General features: G+C 38.4%; 1 protein-coding gene across 1 annotated transcript in view; it reads left to right on the plus strand.

The window, feature by feature from the left end:
• The first annotated feature begins 1,097 nt into the window (after nt 1–1,097).
• The window catches only part of cep89 (centrosomal protein 89), a 76,410-nt gene continuing 56,580 nt past the window's right edge, over nt 1,098–20,927 (plus strand). The window contains exons 1-6 of the mRNA XM_048605979.1: nt 1,098–1,229; nt 8,507–8,609; nt 11,896–11,921; nt 12,906–12,956; nt 16,784–16,838; nt 18,824–18,928. Of these exons, the coding sequence (XP_048461936.1) occupies nt 1,098–1,229; nt 8,507–8,609; nt 11,896–11,921; nt 12,906–12,956; nt 16,784–16,838; nt 18,824–18,928 (472 nt within the window). The remainder of the gene's footprint in view (nt 1,230–8,506; nt 8,610–11,895; nt 11,922–12,905; nt 12,957–16,783; nt 16,839–18,823; nt 18,929–20,927) is intronic.

Genomic DNA, 20,927 nt, shown 5'->3' on the forward strand with positions numbered 1-20,927 from the left:
AGAACCTGTAGAGATTTCTTGCTTTCATTGTTGTGGTATTTGAACAATTATTATAAAAATTCTGGACAATAGTGGTAAGGTATTAGAGCTGACCAACAGCGGCAAAGAGCACAATGAGAATACAATACAGAGGATGCCATTGTGACTTTATTTAGGGCTGTTATGGTGCTCTGACATGGGCAGAAACCTGATTGAAGAGATTCAAACAAGGAGTTGCAGCAAGTGTGAACATGCATTTGGAATATGGTGAACATATTCTAGAATTTGTAATAGCAAACTGAGCTTGGCAGTAGAGTGGTAGTTTGAAAGATCTGAGTTTTTTTTGAGCAAAATGGAGATGATGGTAATTTTAAAAGGGAGAGGAATAGTACTTGAGGTGAAGGAACCACTTACATGTCAGCTATAGAATGTTCATGACACAAACCTCTGAGTTTAATGACTTGATTAAAATAGACTGTAGTTGAAAATGCAACTAAAGTCTTCTAATTAAAGTAAAAGTACTGTGCAGTTCATTTTGAAAAATAAGAAATGTTTATTGGGCAGTGATTGAACTTGCAGGAAGAAGTCTTTTTACAACCAGTTGGTGGTGCTGTACTCACGGTGTCAATATATTTGCCATGAAAAGGGAACAATAATTCAAATGTAGAAAAAGTGACACTTTCACTGATCTGCCTGTCAACCATGTCACATGACAGATCAAAACATTTATATAAATATTGTACAATATATAATGTTTAAAACTCAATCTGTGATTTCAGGAATTAATCTAGACTGATGCTCCAGGGCATTACTTGGGAACCACTGCATTGTTAGAGGTGTGGTTTATGGATGAATAAAAAGGCTAGAAAACATTTGAATTTGAAGATAATGTCTTACAAGGACTTTAAGATTAATGAAGAGAACTAAAGGAAAATGTCAAGAAATACGCACAGATTTTAAAATGTGGAAAGGAAAGCCAAAAGTGTGTGTAAGGAAAAAAAAAATCAAAAAAAATTTCAAAGTATTTTATAAATTTATCAATAAATGGAGAATCGTTAAAAATAAATCGGAACTCCTAAGAGGTGGGGTTTGTAGGGATTTGTAGTGGATGATTAAAAATGGCGGAGGTATTAAATAGACAGGTTGCTTTGGCCTTCACTAAAGAGAAGGATATTGGGGAGAAGATGGAGCTTAAATTAATTGAGAGTAAGGGGCACAATACTGTGTTGGATGATTGGAAAAAATCATTTGTTAGTTAAGCCGAGGAAAGATGAAGAGCCAGAACTTGTTTGGATACATCCTAGCTTTTATAATAAATTAAGTGAGAACATTGAAGAGGCCCATGAATTTATCTTTCAGGGCTGTATTGAATTTGGATGAGGGCCTGAGGTATGGAGAGTCGCCCATTGTAGTACATATTTTTAAAAAGGGAGACAAAATAATTTGGGTCATTGTAGGTGGAGTAAAAGCGTCAGTGATGGGAAAAATTTTAAATCCTTTAGTAAAGGATGAATTTACCATCTATCTCGATATAAAGCAAGTGGTTAGACCTACCCATCGCAGATTCCAAAAGGGTGCTGGGACTTGGAATACATCAGAGTTCTTCAGCTAACTAGCAGACATATTAGATAATGAAAATGTTGTGTATATATAGCGCATGTGGACTTTAGAAAAACCTTTGGTAAAGTACCATATAGGGGACTGTTGCAGAAGATGTCTAAAGTTAGGAGGAGTGAAGCAAAGTGTATTAAAAATGCTTAGTAAGGAGAAAAGAGAATTAAAGTTGAGGAGAGGGGTGTGGTTGAAATGGTTAGTAGTGTCTGACAGGTTACGGTTCTGGACCCACTTTTGTTAACTGTGTGCATGCCTCCATCAGTGATTTTAGATATAGAATTACAAAAATAGAAATTAGGTCCAGAGGTCGACTATTTGGCCCTTCAAGCTTGTTCCACCAATAAACAAAATAATGTTTGATGTGTTTGTATTCCAAATTTCACATTCCCATTTATCCCTGATAACATTTGTTTCACTTGCCTAACAAGAATCTATCCTCCAACGCCTTGAAAACATTCAGTGACCCCCGTCCCCATCACCATCTGAGGCTAAAGTCTCACAACTCTCTGAAAGAAAATGATTCTTCTCATCTTTGTCCTAAAAGGATACTCCTAATTTAAAACATTGTCACCTAGTTTTTGTCAAGAACTATTAAAATTACTGGGGAATGTGATGTGGCTGTGGAAACTGGTTTTAGCAAATACCTGGTCAAACATCAGGAATGATGGTGAACAAGAAAACGGATTGGAATGGAAATCCCGTTGGAGAGAGGAGCAGAACTTATTCAAGGTGGGCAGTTCTGAGGAAGGGGCACAAGACCCAAAACATTAACTCTGATTTCTCTTCACAGATGCTGCCAGACCTGCTGAGCTTTTCCAGCAATTTCTGTTTTTGTTTCTGATTTACAGCTCTGCAGTTCTTTTAGTTTTTATTTACCTCCTCACTCTTCTGAACCCTTGTGAAAACAAGCCCAGGCTGTCCAAATTTTTCTTGTAAGGCAACCTGCTCAATTCAGGTATCAATCCTCTGAGCCACCTCCAAAGAATTCACATCCTTCCTTAAATAAGGAGACCAAAACTGTACGTAGTATTTGAGATGTGGTCTTACTAATACCCTGTATAAAAGAAACACAACATCCTTAATGTTATGCGATAACAAGGTGTAGAGCTGGACGAACACAGCAGCCCAAGCAGCATCAGAGGAGCAGGAAAGCTGATGTTTCGGGTCTGGACCCTTCTTCAGAAATATTCTTCCTTAATATTATGTTTAGTTAGAGTCATAGAAGTCTACGCAAAATCAGTATTTTGCTTTCCTGTCTGGACTCTATCTCTTGATTTTCTAGGATCACCCAAGCCTCATACCCAGCACCTTTCACCCCACTTACTTTAAAGTTCCTTCTACTTCCCTAGTTATATGGCTCCTGAGAATGCAGCCCCAGCATGATTCAAGTGCAGACCATCCCAATGATACAGATCTCATTTTCCCCAAAACTGGTGCTGGTGTGTCCCATGAACCAGAATCCGCTTCTCCCATGTCAGTCTTTGAGTGTTGTGTTCACTTCTCTAATCTTATTCATCTTATCTCAATTTGCACATGGCTCAGGCAGTAATCCATAGATATTACCTTTAAGTTTCTGACTTCTATACTTGTAATTTCTCATACTTCCTCAGCAGAGCCTCTTTCCTAGTTCTACCTACATCATTGGTACAAATGTGGACCATGACTACTGAATCCTCCCCTTCCTGTCGCAAGTTCCTCCCCAGTCTAGAGCAGATATTTGAAACCAGACAACTCACCTGTCTGAACTCAGCTGTTTGCTGAAGAGAACAGCATCAGTCCCCCTTTACAATATTGTCCCCATCACCACAAGTTCCCTCTTGATCTCCTGACTTGAATGGACTTGTGTGTTAGCTCAGCCAGTCCACAGCCCTCGTTCTGATCCAAACATGCTGGGAAAATGTCACACTTGCTGCACAATTCAAATGGCTGATCCCCTTACCTGCCTCACTTACAGCCACATTCTCCTGTCCCTGACCATTGCCCAATCAAAAGACTGTGCCTAACGCTTGTGATTGTCTTGGAATAAAGTCTCCAAGTATCTTCCCCGCCCCCCCCCCCCCCCCCCCCCCCCCCCCCCTTCCCCAATTTGTGCAGCAACGTTCACAGCTTGACCTCCAGCTCAGTAACTCTGATCCGAAGTTCTGAATGACAGTAACCTTTGTGCTGGGAAAAAACATAAAGACATGGTTGTCAGGTTTACCTCCAATTTCTAAAACTGTGGCAAATAGAACCGATAGAATATATAACCAAGAGCCAATGAAAACCTCTGCAAAAACCTTAAGACCTCATTTGGATTGATGTCTGCCATTTTGGACTGCACTTTATGGAAAGGATAGTTAAACTTAAAAAAAGATACAATGAGACCAATTTAGATGCTGCTTGGTATGACATATTAAGACTTAAAAAAAGTCCAATTTTTCTATCCCGCTGCAACAGTGCAGAGCAATATGATGGAATCACAAACTTGTTACAATGTAGAATTAATTAATTGATCTTTGAGGTGTCAAAAAGATGGGACTGGGAGTCTAACTATTTCGAGTATTTGATGGGGCAAGGATGAATGACCAACAGATGCAAATTTAAATGGAAGAAACTTAGAACAGTGGTAGGAAAAATGTCTTCATACAGGAAGGTAAAATGTTAAGGAATTCAAAGCCATGGTTAGTGAGACAGAAACTTTCTTCAAAAATCAAAATTAAAGTGGAAAGGTAGTTGAGGAATTATGGGAAAGGATTGTGTTGATGTGGACAGGACCATTTGCTTGCATGAAAGGTAAACTCTCAGACAGATATTTTGGACCAAATGATTTGTTTCTGTTTGACAGCTTGTTTGTTTTTGTATGTATTTTCTGTAAGTGAAATGTTAAACTAATGCTATGTATCTCCGTTCTGGTAGTTCATGTGGATGATTAAATTCCAAAGCACTAATCAAAGAGGAGCAAGTAGCTGTTTTTGTGTCCTGCCAACATGCTTTCTTTAGCTCTATGCATTTGCTGTCAGGCTGTCCCTGGAAGAATGATCTTTTGCAGCTCCTGTAATTGCCCATCTTAAGCAGTTGCCAATTGCAACTGTTCATACTGACTCTGGGCAAACTATAACAAATTAACCTTGGGAACTCTTTAACTTCATCTAAATGTTGATACTTTAGATTATGAAGAGAAATATCTTGCTCTGTATATGGGTTAGGTAATCTGCTCAGCACGTCAGTTGTAATCATCCTTGCTTATATCTCACTTCAAAGTCATATCCTTTGAGATTGTTAACTGATTCAATTACATCATGTGTGGTCTGTTCCTCCATAGTAGGTGTATTTTGAATCTTGTGAATTGTGATTGTACAGAGATCTGTGTGTACTGGTAGCCATGCCACTGCTACTACAATCTACTAGGTAGAAGATTTCAGGAAGCCAAGTTGAACTTGCATATTAGCACTTCTGTGTGATTCTGCCAATGTAAGGTTTTAATAATCCATTGTATGCTGAGAGACAGTCTCTCATAGGCTGTATCATGGAGTGCCATTTGCTGAGGTACATGTCTTTCGGGCTGTGTCGTGGTACTAGTAAAGTTGCCATAGTCTTACTGGACCACAGGGCTATTCTGTCATTGGAGAGAGATGACTGGTGGTGGTTTAACCTGAGGCGAGGAGCAAAGTTAAGAAGGGGAGTCCATTATGGTAACCTCAGCCAGTGTGGGAATTGAAACTATGCTAAATAAAAACCAAAAGAACTGCGGATGCTGTAAATCAGGAACAAAAACAAAGTTGCTGGAAAAGCTCAGCAGATCTGGCAGCATCTATGGAGGAGAAACTATGCTGTTGGTGTCTCTATATCACAACCAGCCATCCAGCCAACTGAGCTAATGTACCTCTGAAGTGGTCATATGTTGATACCAGCTCCTGTGCTGATTTTTAGCTTCAAAAGTATGTTTTCCTGCCTTTTCAGGGCATATAATGTCAATGGTTTTGAAATCTACTGATCCTCCTTAGACCTTCATGGTGTGTGAGGTTAACAATATAGAAAGCTTGGTCGTCATCTGAAATTTGCCTTTTGCTTGGTTGAGTTTTAACCGCGATTTATTTTCATTTGCTTATCTTCTTAACACTTTCATTTTTGCTGGTGTAGTGTTGTTGTACCATCTTGTTTAGTCATCTGTGCTTTGTTTTGGGATCTGACTTCTCCATTGAAGCCAGATTTCCTGCCCATGCATACCCAATGTCCTTTGGTGCCATATGCTTGTCAGATATTAAGAAAAGGTGGACAGCTTTTGGATAGGTGTGACAAACTGCACTGTTATAGGTTTTGTTTATGTGTTGTGCTTTGCTGACTGTAGCAATAATGTTGACTGTACCTAAAGCATGTGATTGTTGTCAACCGGCCATTGTGCCTACGTACTTGTATCAGTGTCAAGTTATGCATCAATGGTATGGCCCTTTTTTTTGCACAAAATATCCTTCCTAATGGCTTCGATTAATATATAGTTGACGTTTAATTCTGTGAGCCTCTCTGAGACCTTTTCAGAAGTCACATTCATGACCTTTGTGGCATCATCTGATAAACTGATCAATAGCCTCTTGGGGTTGCTGTCTGCATCACGAGTTGGAGTCTGTTAATCATGAAGTTATTTCTTATTTTGAGATAGTCTTAGAGTATTTTTAAGATCTTTTCTGAACCTTTCTGATTGTCCACAGAAGACCAGATATGTTAATTATGCAAAAACCCTCCTTTCCAATGGTCAGCAAGTTTTTAGAGCTGTTTTCTCAGGGCCATGTATTGCTTGATCTATAAAATCAAACTAGATGTTATCCTAATAATTGTAATTCAGGAGAGCCATAACTGGGTATCCATTTCATAATGATGTTTTTGCTATCCATGATTCTGTCTTAAATGTCTTGCACGATACCACTTTAAGCCATGTATCACTAACTTTGTGTCAGTGTCAATTAAATCTAGTGTTTCATGGCCTCTATCCCTTCAAAATTGCTGCTTTGAGAATTGTAGGTTTGGATTATTAGCTTTCTGCCTGTAGGTGGTGTTCATGCTGAAGGAGGATTGACGATGTCCATGAAAACACAGTGTGGAGCTGGAGGAACACAGCAGGCCAGGCAGCATCAGAGGAGCAGGAAAGTTGACATTTCGGGTTAGGACCCTTCTTCAGACCCTTCCCGACCTGTGGCCTGGTCTGCTGTGTTCATCCAGCTGCACACTGTATTATCTTAGAAATCGTCAATCTTCCTTCGGCATGAATACCACCTACAGGCAAGTGTTATCTCTGACTCCAGCATCTGCAGTTCTTAATATCTTGACTATGTCTAAGATAGTTTCTTCATTCCATTCCATTTTGTAGAAACAAACTCTGAAACCAGCCGAGGTCTTGACACAGATTAACCTTTTTAAAACCCATCTTACAAAGCTTCCCGTTGCTGGTCTAACTAAAAACTAAACAAAAACCAATGTGTTTTTAAACTTTATTTTCTTCTAAGGTAGCTGTGAAGGTGTGATTTCAGGACCGTTTGCCTTTTTTGTTACATCAGATCAGCCTTTCTTTTCTTTAAAGGAGAGAGAGAGAGAGAGGCAGAGAACTCACTGTGCTTCAGTTTAAGTCTGTAACATTTGGTTTTGATTATGTTTGTAACTTCAGCCTTTTTATTATTAATTAAGGCAATCCTAGAATAAAAAGAAATTACCTGCATCTTCTTGCATGTCCTATAAATAGATCTGTACAGCTATCTGTACTCATAGAAACTGATTTTGCTGATTGTTTGAAATCTCTGATGTCTAAAGCGGTTTTCTGATTAATCTTCAATTGTTTTTCTGAATATGTGCTATCAAGAAATTGGAATTTTTAAAAAGATGGCCATAATGTAATTTCACCTCCAGGAGGACGTTTTATCTCTTGTGGCAATTCTTATGTTATCTCCCAAAAAGTAAAAACGGATTAGGATACAATGGAATTGACAAATTCAACATGCATTTATTACAACAAATGATTATGTACAAACATTACATTCGCAGGCACAAGTATTTCTGAGCTAACATTAAGCTAATGTGTTACACACCGTGTTTTGTAACATGTCATGCTTCAAATGATTCTCAGCTTAGATGTAGTGTGAGATCTTTATGCGCTCTGGTCACATGCTATGATACAATGGTGACATCATGAGCATGTCTTTTAAAGGTGAATTGAGCTGTTTACAATAAGGCACAACACAAACCAGCAATGTTGCTTGCCAGTAATTACAACTTAAAAGTTAGTTGCACTGGAATGAATGAACACTGTTTTATTCTCTGAAGAGCTTAACATGTATACATCAAATAAATACATCAACATCACACGATTATACATATTTTAGCACTATGTTTCTTGCCAAGTTGTCACGTTTGCTCAACTTCTGGAGGAGTTGAGCATCTTGGGAAGCAACATCATGACTTATACCTGTAATTGCCCATGTGCAGTCACTGGAAATCTCTCTTCGATTTATGATTTAATAATGGTGTGCGGTGTCTTGTCATTGGGTGCTTTTTGCCATAAAAGTAATGTGTTCAGTTATAACTCATTTGGAAGAGGCCAGTAATGCTGAAACAAAATGTTACTGTAATTTTCCACCTTTGGTGAGAGAAAAGCTTTCAGGTGAAGAATGTTGTAATTTATATATATTTACTTGAACTATTTACTTTTAAAATCAATGTCTTGGAATTTTATTTTCGCTCATGTATAGGGAGGGGTGTGGCATTTCTGAATCAACGTAATTGAAGTTTACCTTTGGTGTCATCATCTATAGATTTTAAAAAAATATATAGTTTTGAAGTCTGCAGTTCTTGGGCTTTTGATATAATCCTTATATTTGGAAATATAATATTTTTCTGAATCTCATTTTCTCTTCTGTTTATCTTTCTCTTTTATCCATTATTTATGAAGAATGAAATACCAGCATCTGTGAGTAGTGATCTTACTGATATTTCTACCTATGATGTAGCATCTACCACTCTGATATATGAACCAAAACCTACACAAGTTGAAGGTAAGCAACATTAATTACTTTAATATTGACTTTGAAAAATATTGGGTTATGCTTTTAGACTTGTAGGTATAAACCTGAATGGTTGTAACTAGACATGTAGTAAGCAAGTCTGCTGCTGCTTAACTTGTTGCCTGTGATAGTCAAACTGGTTTATCAAATCCATCTGCAACATCCCTAAATGCTTCCTATATGATAGAAGATTAGGTGAAGTACTGTTCTAAGATATGCAAAGCAGTGTGTTTTGTGGCTTTGTAGTGGCAATTGCAAATGATTTATTCACTGCAATTTCTATATTCCAGGGAAGATGTATATTGTACACACTCATTAAATTATAATAAATGCCTGAGTAGTTTATTGAGTGCAAAATTAATGACGCTTTAGAAATTTTTAGTTAGACCGCAATGTTAAGTTTTGTAAGATGGGCATTTCTGGAGTGTTAAAGCCTGCCTGGACTCCTAAACATTTGTTGGAGTTTTGAAGCCTTGACATGAGCTACTTTGTCACTAATTCCTGTTCACTAATCAGCCACTGTCTCTGGGTCAGCTGGATATTTCACAACTTTGACTCTTGCTTGACTTTGAACTTTGTTTCAAAAAGTGTTTGCTTTTAATTCAATATTGCACATCTTCAACCCTACTTTTGCTTCCCCATTGGTAGATGTTTCATATGTGCCTCTTCATACATACATCTAGAGTCACCTCTAGACATAATTAATCTAGCATTCTTTTTGCTGACTTCCCTTTTTCCAATAAAACTCAATTTACCATGTGTAGTACTACACCATATATCTATCATCCTTGTTCTCACAGATTGACTGTGGCTTTTTGCTCCATCTATTTTTAAATTGTTGCCTTTGTCTTGTTATGCTTCATTGGGGTAGCATGGTGGAAATTAAATTCTGCTGTTCCCAGCGTCATCATAAAGGGGGGTCATCATAAAAGTTAAAGATTTTATCATAGTTCAGAAAATTACCAATTTACTCATCTTTTAAACCCATGTTAATAGAAGGCATGGACCAGATTTCTGTACTTAACAAGAATTACTATTTATTATAAATAAAAATGTCCTAGCTACATGTAAACAACTATGAACGGACAACATGTGACTGTTATTCCTAAATGCCCTTATAAACTCCTTCCTACACACACATACAGACATGCAAAAAGCATTAGTGGAGAGAAACACTGGAAAGGCAGTTTAGTGGTCCCTGTTCACAGGGTTTGCTTAGATGATCCTTTTGCTTGTCAGGACTGGCTGTTCATCGATGTCTCCCTCTCTCTTCCTTGCAGGAGGCGCAAAGCAAGTCTTTGTCTTGTTGCTGAAAAGCCACAGCTTACAGCAACTGGTGAGAGAGAATGAATTGGCTTTCTTCAGGCTTTAAGTGTTTATTGCTGCAGAAAAAAGGATACCACCTCTGCTTCCAGAGGTTTAAAAGTTTCTGGCCATATTGTGCACAACTACAAGCAGTTCAGCTACCTAGAGCCAATCACAGTTGTTGGCAGTCAGAAGATCTTTGTCAACAACAACTGGTTGAAACTCCATAGACCAACCAGCTACTTGTTTCCAACTGAATCTTACTTTCAACATCCGTTGTCTGCACCTAACCTCCCTCATTAGTTGAACAAGCAACAGTGTAAACAGCACTTCTAAAATGTACAGGTATCTTGCTTTTAAAAGGTGCAGCAATCCATTCCGTAATCCTTTAATTTTAAGACTCCTTTTCCCATTTCTTCATCTTTATGATGAAGAGCAGTTTGAATACAAATTTTTGTTGTGGCCTCTTCTTTGGTTTTGGATGAAGAAATGGCACTTGTAGAAAGAGAATTGTCAGATGTCTAATTGATCTAAATGCTTATTTTAACCATTTTTTTCAATATGTTTGTAACAGACTTTCTCATAATCATTTGCAGAAACCTGTGATTTTTTTGTGATTGCCTGTCACAATATTCATTCTTTTTACAGTGCTTTGTGGTAATGCCTTATAGTGGTTTACTCCATTCATTTGTAGGATTTGTTGTAGCGCTGATAAGCATTTTACTTTAATTTATCATTAACTTTCCTTGGTGCTATTATGACAAATCTGACCTCTTATCTTTCATCTCCATTTATTATAATGACGTTTGTTCTGGAACTCTGTTTTTGCTTTTTTAGGTGTTGAATTGCAAGTGTTCTGTAATTGTTTCATTTGCAGATTGATCTTTAGGCTTGCATCTTATTGATGATTATTTATGAAAATAAGGATTGTTTTACTGTCAAATGGGTTGGCACAATTTGGGGAATATTCAACTACAGTCTAAACAGATTTTATGTTTCAATATGCAAAACATGAAATTGCTCTTAGATAAATGTAATTTTGAAAGTAATGAAAATACTGAACTCCAGCATCATTTTTGTTACGGCATCGATTATTAACCACAGAATTAATCATCTCTAAGTTTCATTGACTTGGGCACCACTGGACCACAATAGCCCAAGCAAATTTATTCTAAAAAGTTAATAACTTTATAGGCGGACCAGCAATTCACACAAAATAATTATACTCTGAATGATCACGCACAAGTTCCTTTTCTGTACACTTCATTAGCTAATGACTTTGTTCTGTTGTTGGTCATTCCATTTCATTGGGATACAGCTGGCATTTATAATCTGCTAGAAGATAAATACTGACGAGCAATAACAATGTCTTTTGTATATTTTCCAATATCTAGTATAGTCCGGCCTTTTTACCTGAGCTGAGGAGCAACTTGTGGTTTTGCATTTCTTCTCATTTTATGCTCCTGCAGATCCATTTTCATTTCGTTGGACATTTCTTTAAAATATGTATTCTGCAGCACTTAGATAGTGTCTGTCCTTTACATCTGCAGGCCTTTTTGCTCGTCAGGGTATATGACCAAACTTTTGTGTTAACATTCATATTGCAAATTGCTATGCCAATATTTCCCACTCAACTGTTGATGTTATTAAAATCTTTGACTAATAGCCGGGGCTGTGGAGTGAGTTTATGAACCCTCACCTGATTTCATCACCATTTTGTGCACAAAAATAACTTATGATGTGGAGGTGCTGATGTTGGACTGGGGAGGACAAGGTCAGACATCACATGGCACCAGGTTTTAGTCCAATATGTTTATTTGAAATCACAGGCTTTTGGAGCATTGCTCTGTTGTGCTTCACCTGACAAAGGAGCAGCGCTCCAAAAGCTTGTGAAAGATAACTTAGATTTATAATCTGACAATGAGCAATTTGTTAGGTGCATTTGAAAATCTTCCTTCTTTTCCTCTTCCAGAACTTACTCCAGTTCAAACATCTAAGGTAAGAAAAGCAAGAACTTAAAATATTTTTTTCAGGGGAGAACAGGGGTGCTAAACGTGTGAAACATAAGAAATTGGAGCGCAAATCAGCCATTTGACCCCTCAAACCTGCTCTGCCTTTGAATAGGTTCATGGTTGATCTAATTATGACCTTCACTCCAATTTCTTGCTGACTTCCCTCCCTCCCTCCCCTACAACTGCTGACTCTCTGCAACCCATCCTTGAATATCTTCAATGTCCCAACTTCCACCGGCCTGGGGTACAGAATACTAAAGGTTACTTACCCTCAGGGTGAAGAAATTCCTCCTCATATCTGTTTGAAGTGGAAACCCCTTATTTTTAAATTGTGCCCTTTAGTTCTAGATTATTCCATGAATGTAAACAGCCTCTTAGCATCTACCCTATCAAAGTGCCTCAGCACCTACATGTCAACAGTATCACCTCAATTCTTCCAAACTCCATTGACTACAGGCCCAACCTTTGCTCAAAAACAACCCTTTTATTCTAGTAATCAGTCTGGTGAACCTCCTCTAAATTGATTCCATTGCAAGTATGTAAGGAGCGCAAAACTACACACAGTACTCCAGGTGCAGATTCACCAATGACCTTCTTCAATTGTAGCAAGACTTAGCAATATTTATATTCCATCCAACTTGCAATAAAGGCCAACATTCCATATGTTTTCCTAATTACTTGCTATATCTGTATGCCAGCTTTTTGTGGTTCATGTACAAGTACGTTTAGATTCTCCTGCTCCACAACCATTCTGAAATCATTCTCCATTTAAATAAATTCTGCTTGTCTATCTTGGCAGAAAGAATAGAAAACCTCACATTTGAACACATTAAACTCAATTTGTTGTTTTTTGCCTACACGCTCACCTGTCTGTACCTTTTGCAGATTTTTTGTGTCCTCCTCAAAAATTGTTTTTCTACTTATATTTCATAAGTAAATTTGACTACAATATATTTGATCACTTCTGTAGGAGCGTATTCCCCGACCGGGAATAAAAACTCAGGAGGCAGGCAGGATACAGGCAAGTGGAAGATGTTTATTCAAGCAGAAACTGATTGATGCAGGGAGAGGACCGAAGAATCTTCCCCAATTTGGAAGGAGGTCAATGACACACTCTGATTTTACAAAGAAGTACAGCATTTTTGTACACTTTGTGTTACAGTAATCAAATACAACGTAACTATCCTTCCCCTTAATCCAAGCACCCAATCCCATGGTACACCGAATCAATGATGGGCATTCCTAGGGACAGGCCCAGGTTCTCATGATCTCTTGGTGTTTACTAGACATTGTAATCTCTGGGCCTTGGGGTTTTTCTATACATCCTATTAATTCACATTCCAAAAATTATTAGTTATACTTCTTCTGGTCTGTCTTAGACTTTCTTATCTCCAAGGGCTGTTTGAATTCTGTTATTCATGGTATTATGTGTGCCACCTTTAACAAAATTAATCATTCCTTTTATATTTCCCACTGTCCCGATTTTTTATATATACATATATATATATATAATAAAAACAAAAGACAGTTTGTTTTAACTAATTGCTATATGATTAATTCCTGTTAAGCTTCGTTCAAAGGTGTAAAGTTACTTTTACTGCTAGCACTTTGTAGTTAATGAGTTGGACCAATCTATTTTGTTCAGGACATAACATAGGGCGTGTCCTAAAGCTAATTAACTTTCACTTCGGGGTTTAAGTGCTTTCTCCCCTACTGCCTGTATTATATTCTGTTTATATGTTGAAACCTACTTCTGTGATTATCTGAATAATTCTTTAACTAGAGGCTATTTTTTAATACTGCAGGTAAAAAGCTAATTACTACAACAAATCTTTAGCTGTTTGTTGCAGTTGTTTCAGGACTTAATCTAATCTAAACTAAGATTTACATCCCTAATGCTATGTCTTTAGTGGGACAACATCCTTTCATTAAACAGGCTAGAGTCATTTGTCTATTCTTAGGCAAACCCTGATGGGTTTCAGGGTCTTTGTAGGACCTTGGGTAGCTCTTTCCAAGGTACTATTATGTTTCACTTGAAATGTTAGAGCAGACTGCCCCATTTTGTTTAGCCCTCTTTGGTCATTTTGTGTCTTTCAAACATGGGCTGCTTTGGTGTAAGCAGGTACGGGTCACTTTGTATGGGCAGGTACGGGTCAACCCTACAACTTCATTCAAGTCATTACAATAGATTGTGAATAGTTGAGACGGTAGCCTGATCTCTGTGGCACTCCACTAGTTACAGGGTTGCCATCCTGAAACTACCCATCCCAAGCCTGTTTCCTGCTAGTTAGCCAATACTCTATCCATGCAAACCTATTACGCCCAACACCATGAACTCTTAACTTTTGCAGTAATCTTGTATGTAGCATCTTATCAAATTCATTTTGGAATTCCAAACACACCACATGTTCATATGTCCTGCTTGTTCCATCATTAAAGTACAGGAATAAGTTTGTCAGACACCATTTTTCTTTTGACAAATCCACGTTGACTCTCTCTGATTGTATAATAACTTTCCAATTATCCTATAACTACCGCCATAGTAACAAATTCCAGCATTTTCCTCATGACAGTTGTTAGACTAATTGACCTGTGGTTTCCTATTTTCTGTGACTGCCTTTTCTTTAACAGAAGTCTTCCGTTTGTGATTTTCCAACCTCCTACAACTATTCCTTATTCTAGGGAATTTTAGAAGATTACAACCAATGTTTCCATTATCATTTCAACCGCTTCCTTTGAGATTTTAAATTCAGGCCATCAGGTCCATGTGTTTGTCTATTTTGATCCCATTAGATTTCATAGAATCCCTACAGGGTGGAAACAGGCTCTTCGGCCCAATAAGTCCACACCAACCCTCAAAGCATCCCACCCAGACCCATCAACCCACCTAATCTACACATCCCTGAACACTATGGGCAATTTAGCATGGCCAATCCATCTAGCCTACACATCTTTGGGATGTGGGAGGAAACCGGAGCACCTGGAGGAAACCCACGCAGACACGGGGAGAATGTGCAAACTCCACACACAGTTGCCCAAGGTTGGAATCAAATTCTGGTCTCGGGTGCTGTGATTAATCATTTTCGTTTCCTATTACTTTTCATTTAATGATATTAATTGATATAAGTCCTCCTATTACCTTTACCTCTTAATTTTCTATCAATCTTGTGACCCTTTTTTTGTATCTTTTTTGTGAATACTGGTACAAAATACATATTCAAAGTCTTTGCCATTTCCGTCCTTTTCATTATTAATTCGCCAGTCTCATTCTCTCAAAGGGACCAGTGTTTACTTTAGCTGCTCTTTTCCTTCTTATAAACATGTAGAAACTTTCATTGTCTGTTTTTATATTTCTTGTTAGTTTTCTATCATACTCAAATTTCTCCCAATATATACTTTTGCCATCCTTTGCTAGCTTGGAAAGTTTTCAAAATATAATTTCGAAGGGAATGGAATATTAAAACAGTAAGCCTTGCTAAAACCATACAAGGCACTATTTGACCACACATTGAGTACTGTAAACAGATCTGGGCCCCTTATCTAAGGAAAGATGTACTGGCATTGGAGGTAGTCCAGAGAAGGTTTACTAGGTTGATGCAGGTGTGAGGGATAGTCTTATAAAGAGAGATTGAGTAGGTTGGACCTGTACTCATTAGAGTTTAGAAGAATGTGAGGCAACCTTATTGACTTATATAAGATTCTTAGTGGACTTGACAGGGTAGATATAGAAAGGTTGTTACTCAATAGACAAGTCTATGACTGGAAGACATAATTTCAGAGTGAGAGTGTCACTTAAGCAGAGATGAGGAGGAATTTCTTTTCTCAGTGGTTAATGAATTTGTGAAGTTCCTTATTGCAGAGGATGTAGGCAGATTTTTTTTATCTGTAAAGGCATCAAAGGTCTTGGGGAAAAGTTGGACATTGGATACGCTGAATGGCCTACTTCTGCTTTTATATCATGTAGTTTTATGGTCTTTAGAGGATCCTTTACTATGAAAGAATTAACTCTAAATAACTGGTTGATTCCAGAACATTTACATCCCAAATGCACAGTGTGAATTCATCCACAAGGCTAACCTTATCTTGACAATCCATAGAGTAGTATCTAAGCCCTATCCTGATCCCTACTATGACTATATTCCTTTTTATTTCCCACCCACTTGAATGACCTCTTGTATCAAGGTGCTATGATTAGTTTGCTCATCCTGCAGCAGTCTTTGCTGTCATTCACACAAGCTGCAAGAATATCAAACAATATTGAGCAAGTGCAAGGACTAAGTTTCACTGCTCTCTCTGGATCCCCAAACCTACCTCATTCATAATCACAGCCACCTGCCCTTTCTCATAGACCAAATCTGAAGCAGTTAACATGTCTGGTGTGACTTCCTTCTGGAACAAAGTGACCTGGTACTCCAGCTCACCAACTCTGAGCTGAAATTCCTCAAACTGCAGAGGTTTATTGGAGATGTGGTTGCCATAATCATACTGTTATCCAAGAGTTCCCACGTTGTACAGCTGCAACCCTTAATTGTGGCGCTATAAATCTTTTCTCAATTTTCATTCTCATTTATATTGACTCAGCACAAATTTCTCTAAGCATATTATAACATATGAGTTAACACTTTCTTGAATGAAAAAGAACTCAATTATTGAATAATAAAAATTATTGAATAACAAATATTTTAAAATATGTCACTGTCCAATGACCATCTCAAGTGGTTTGAAAGTTATGTAATATTGTCATATAGGATGTATTGCAGAGGGAAGTGGGACAGTTACAGTTCAAGCAGTAGGGAGGAAATTGGTTTTGTCAAAAGAAGTTTTAAAAATATTTTTTTTTTTCCCCAGGAGCATCAAATAATTGAAAAGCAACAGACAATTCCAGAGTTCATCCCAGTCCCAGGTACTGTTAGAGAGTGTCTTTTGTACTTCACAATCTTGGTTTGATCGGATGTACTGCATAGAAGCTGCTCAAGTGCATTAATGGAAGTTATGCTCAAGACTTGTCAGAAATCAATAATAATTTAGTAATATGAAAGAATTGTCTTCGTCAAATTAATCAGAAAACTGTACTATGGTATTATGGACATCCAGACTGTAGAAATGTATGTTATTGTAAAAATTAAAGTGCCTGGTGGCCAGAATATGGAGACAGAATATGGATTTTTAGATGCTGAGATTGGTTTTGTGGTTTACACATCAGAGGGAAGGTGCTGCCAACAAAGAAGATAGAGACTAAGTGACAGCAGGCCCAAAGAGAAGTTTTAACAAGCAAACATTTACAGGTTAAGCACAAAGAAAATTGGCTGAGAGGAACTGGAGGATAGCTGAAATACAAATTTGGGAGCCAGAGAGATGAGAATTGATACTGTCAAACGACAGAGAAAACATTACAGAAACTGAGGTGGAAGAAAAAAGCTTGATTTATCATGTGGCTTTTGCATGGAAAGAACATCCAAAGCATTTCATAAGGGAGGTGAACACTGAGGAGGAAATCAGGAATAGGTTTTGTGGAAACCTTTTTAAATGTACAGTGATATGACAGGATAGAGCCACTTAAGAAGGTTCTAGAATGCAAACGTGAAGCCTTGCTACTGATTTGGAACAGTATTTTTAAAAGTCCAAAATTGGAAGATAATCATGAGCAGACCCATCCCACATCACAAGCAAATGTCTGAAATTAATAAAGTTAGTGACTAGAGGGCTGGAGGTTTTTTAAAAAGATACTTGATTGGTTGTAAGAGTTGCTGGCAAGACCAACATTTTCTTGCTCATTCCTAATTGCTTTTGAGAGCCATCTTGAACAGCAGCAATTCAGGGGATGCAGGTACACTCAAAACCATTAGAAAGTGAGACCAGGTTTTTGCTTAACGACAGTGAATGCACATTGATATAGTTACAAGTCAGGATGAAGCATGGCTTGATGTTCCCATGCATTTGCTTCCTGTGTCCTTTTGGATGGTAGAGGTCACAGGTTTGGAAGTTGTTTTTGAAAAAGGATTGGTGACTCGTCTGCCATTGTACATTGGTAGTGAATGAGGTCCTGATCAAGTGAACTGCTTTATCATATGAAAAGAGCAGTTACTGTACCTGAGGCTTGTGTTGAGTTCCATTGGAATAATGTTGGCATATTGACACCATAGTGGGAACAGAGGAGCTCGGGTGTGGAAATTAGTGACAAGTTGCAGAAAAGTGAGGATCCCTAGTGGAATGGTTAATGCATCTTAATCTGAATTTGACTTTTCCATTGTAAACCTGAAAACCTGAATGTGAGTGTATAGAATGCAATGTATACTTGCTTATTAGAGATATGTGATTGTTGCCTCAAATTGATAGAATATTGCAAAGCTCAACAATAGCAGGGAACGAAAGTAAAAGAAGTTTCCCATACATATAGTGCGTATCACAAAGAAGGTCATTGTCAAACATATTGAAAGGTCATCTGTTCTTTGGCTGTAATTAATTTAGTTGTTCATTCTCTGCTGTCTTCCTCTTCTTATCTTCTGCAAACTGAAAACACCTCCTTAGTTCTAATAAAGGATGCACATCTTAAAGATCATAATTGTTAGTAGAAGTTGTGATTGGATCTTGTAACAGTATCTTCTCCTGCCTCTCCCTCATTATTGTGTTATGCATATCATCATACCTTTTGTATTAAAGAATCTGTTGGAGCTGCTGTGACATTTAACATGTCCTTTTTCCATTAAACCTTGTGACTGTAAATTTAAAACACATAGTTTTCACACAATGGAGCTGGCATGTGATTGTTAGCTGCTTGGTGTGTGCTACAGAGAGCTGTAATTTGCTCTGATCAAGGAAAAGTTGTCTTGAAAGTCTGAACAACAGAGATGCAGTTGTTGCTTCTGATTATAATATGTTCTTTAAAAGATTTGAAGAATACAATGATTGTCGAAGATCCCAGAACACAGTCTGCTGTAACTCAAAAAAAGAAAAAAATAAAGAGAAAGATAATTTCAAAGGTGGCCAAGCAAGGTGGGAGAACAATTTGAATAATTAAATATAGAGTATTAGGCCAGTTGCCTTGTGATGGATGAGCTTTTGTATTGATTTTGCTTTGAATGTATTAATCTTGTTGAGAATGGACAAATAGACTGCTTTATTAACTGGGAACCCTTAATTTTCATTGCACCACAAAGCCTTCAGCTGCTAGATCAGAATTTGCGTATTATTAGAGATACCAACATATCATTCCCTGCCACTGCCGCCGCCTACAATCCGACCCACAAAAAGATATTTCCCTCCCCATGAATAGTGAGGCCAATCGCGATGTGGTAGCTATCACTAGCTTTGAATTAATTAGCACAGACTAAAGATTGGAACTTGGATCATTCTAGTGTGGAAATGATGGAATGTGTAATGTCATTCAATGTGCTTAGTACAAGATCCTGATATTCCTTCAAACACAAATAATAATAAGTAAAGAGACAACACAGTATGGAGCTGAAGGAACACAGCAGGCCAGGCAGCATCAGAGGAACAGGAAAGTTGATGTTTCAGGTCAGGACCCTTCTTCAGAAATGGGGAGGGGGAAGAGAGCTAGGAAATAAAGAGAGAGGAGGGGTGGGGCTGGGGAAGATAGGTGGGATGGTGATAGGTGAGTGCAGGTAGGGAGTGTTGGGGATTGATCAGTGAAATGGGTGGGGTGGATAGGTCAGAGAGAAGATGGACAGGTTGTGTCAGGTTAAGGAGGCAGGGATGAGAGGGAGGGTTGGACATGGGATGAGGCTGGGGGTTTTTAAACTGGTGAATTCCATGTTTATGCCATTGGGCTGCAGGATCCCGAGGTGGAATATAAGGTGTTGCTCCTCCAGTTTGTGGTTGGTGTCATTGTGACACTGGAGGTGGCCCAGGATGGATGTATCACCCAGGAAGTGGGAGGGGAAGTTAAACTGGCTGGCAACCAGAAGGTGTTGTCGTTTGTCGCGTGCAGATGCTCTATGAAACGGTCTCTGAGCCTACGCTTGGTCTCACCGATGTGGAGGAGGCCACATCAGGAGCAGCGGATGCAGTAGAACAAGTTGATGGATGTGCAAATGAATCCCTGTCTGATATGGAAAGTTTGTTTTGAGTCTTGAATGGAGGTGGGGAGGAGGTGTAGGGGCAGGTGCAGCACTTCCTGCGGTTGCAGGGAAGGGTGCCGGGGGTGGTGGGGTTAATGGGGAGTGTGGAGCAGACGAGGGAGTCACGGAAAGAGTGGTCCCCACAAAATGCAGATAGGGGTGGGGAGGGAAATATCTCTTCGGTTGTGGGTCGGATTGTAGGTGGCAGAAGTGACGGAGAATAATACGTTGTAATCTCTAATAAAAAGTAAATTCTGGTCTAGCAGCTGAAGGCTTGGTGGTGCAATGATTAAAATTGAGAATGCTCAAGAGACTGCAAGTAGCAGTGCAGCTATCGTGGAGGGTTGTACAGATAGATTAGCTGAGTGAGACAGAGTAGCCAGGCCATAGAGAGATTTGAAAACAAAGAAGAGCACTTTAAAATCAAGATGTTGCTGTACCAGCAACCAGTCGAGGTCAGCAAATAAAAAGGTGAATAGGATTTGGCGCCTGTTTCATAAAATTGAGAATTTGAAATTGTTGGGCATTGCATTGATTTTATTTGGAATAATATAATTCATATATTAGACAAATAAGGCATTCATAGAAGGATGATTAAAAGGTTTCTGCAACTTGTTGACTGTTGAACATTCTCTTCAAACTGTATGAGTGCTGGGAGTATTTGCATAATTATTAACAGTATTAAGTGTTTTGAGGAAAAAAAAATGCAGCAGCATAGAACATCCTTTTGCATCCTTTCCAAAGCCTCCATTTCCTTCCTATACTGTGGGAAGCAGAACTGCGCACACTACTTCAAATTTGGCCTAACTAAAGTTTTATACAGCTGTGACATGACTTGCCAATTTTTATATTCAATGCCCTGACCAATGAAGGCAAGCATGCCATGTGCCTTCATTACCACCTTATCCGCT

Source organism: Rhincodon typus, chromosome 15 (assembly GCF_021869965.1).
Source record: "Rhincodon typus isolate 14 chromosome 15, sRhiTyp1.1, whole genome shotgun sequence".
Taxonomy (NCBI): Eukaryota; Metazoa; Chordata; class Chondrichthyes; order Orectolobiformes; family Rhincodontidae; genus Rhincodon; species Rhincodon typus.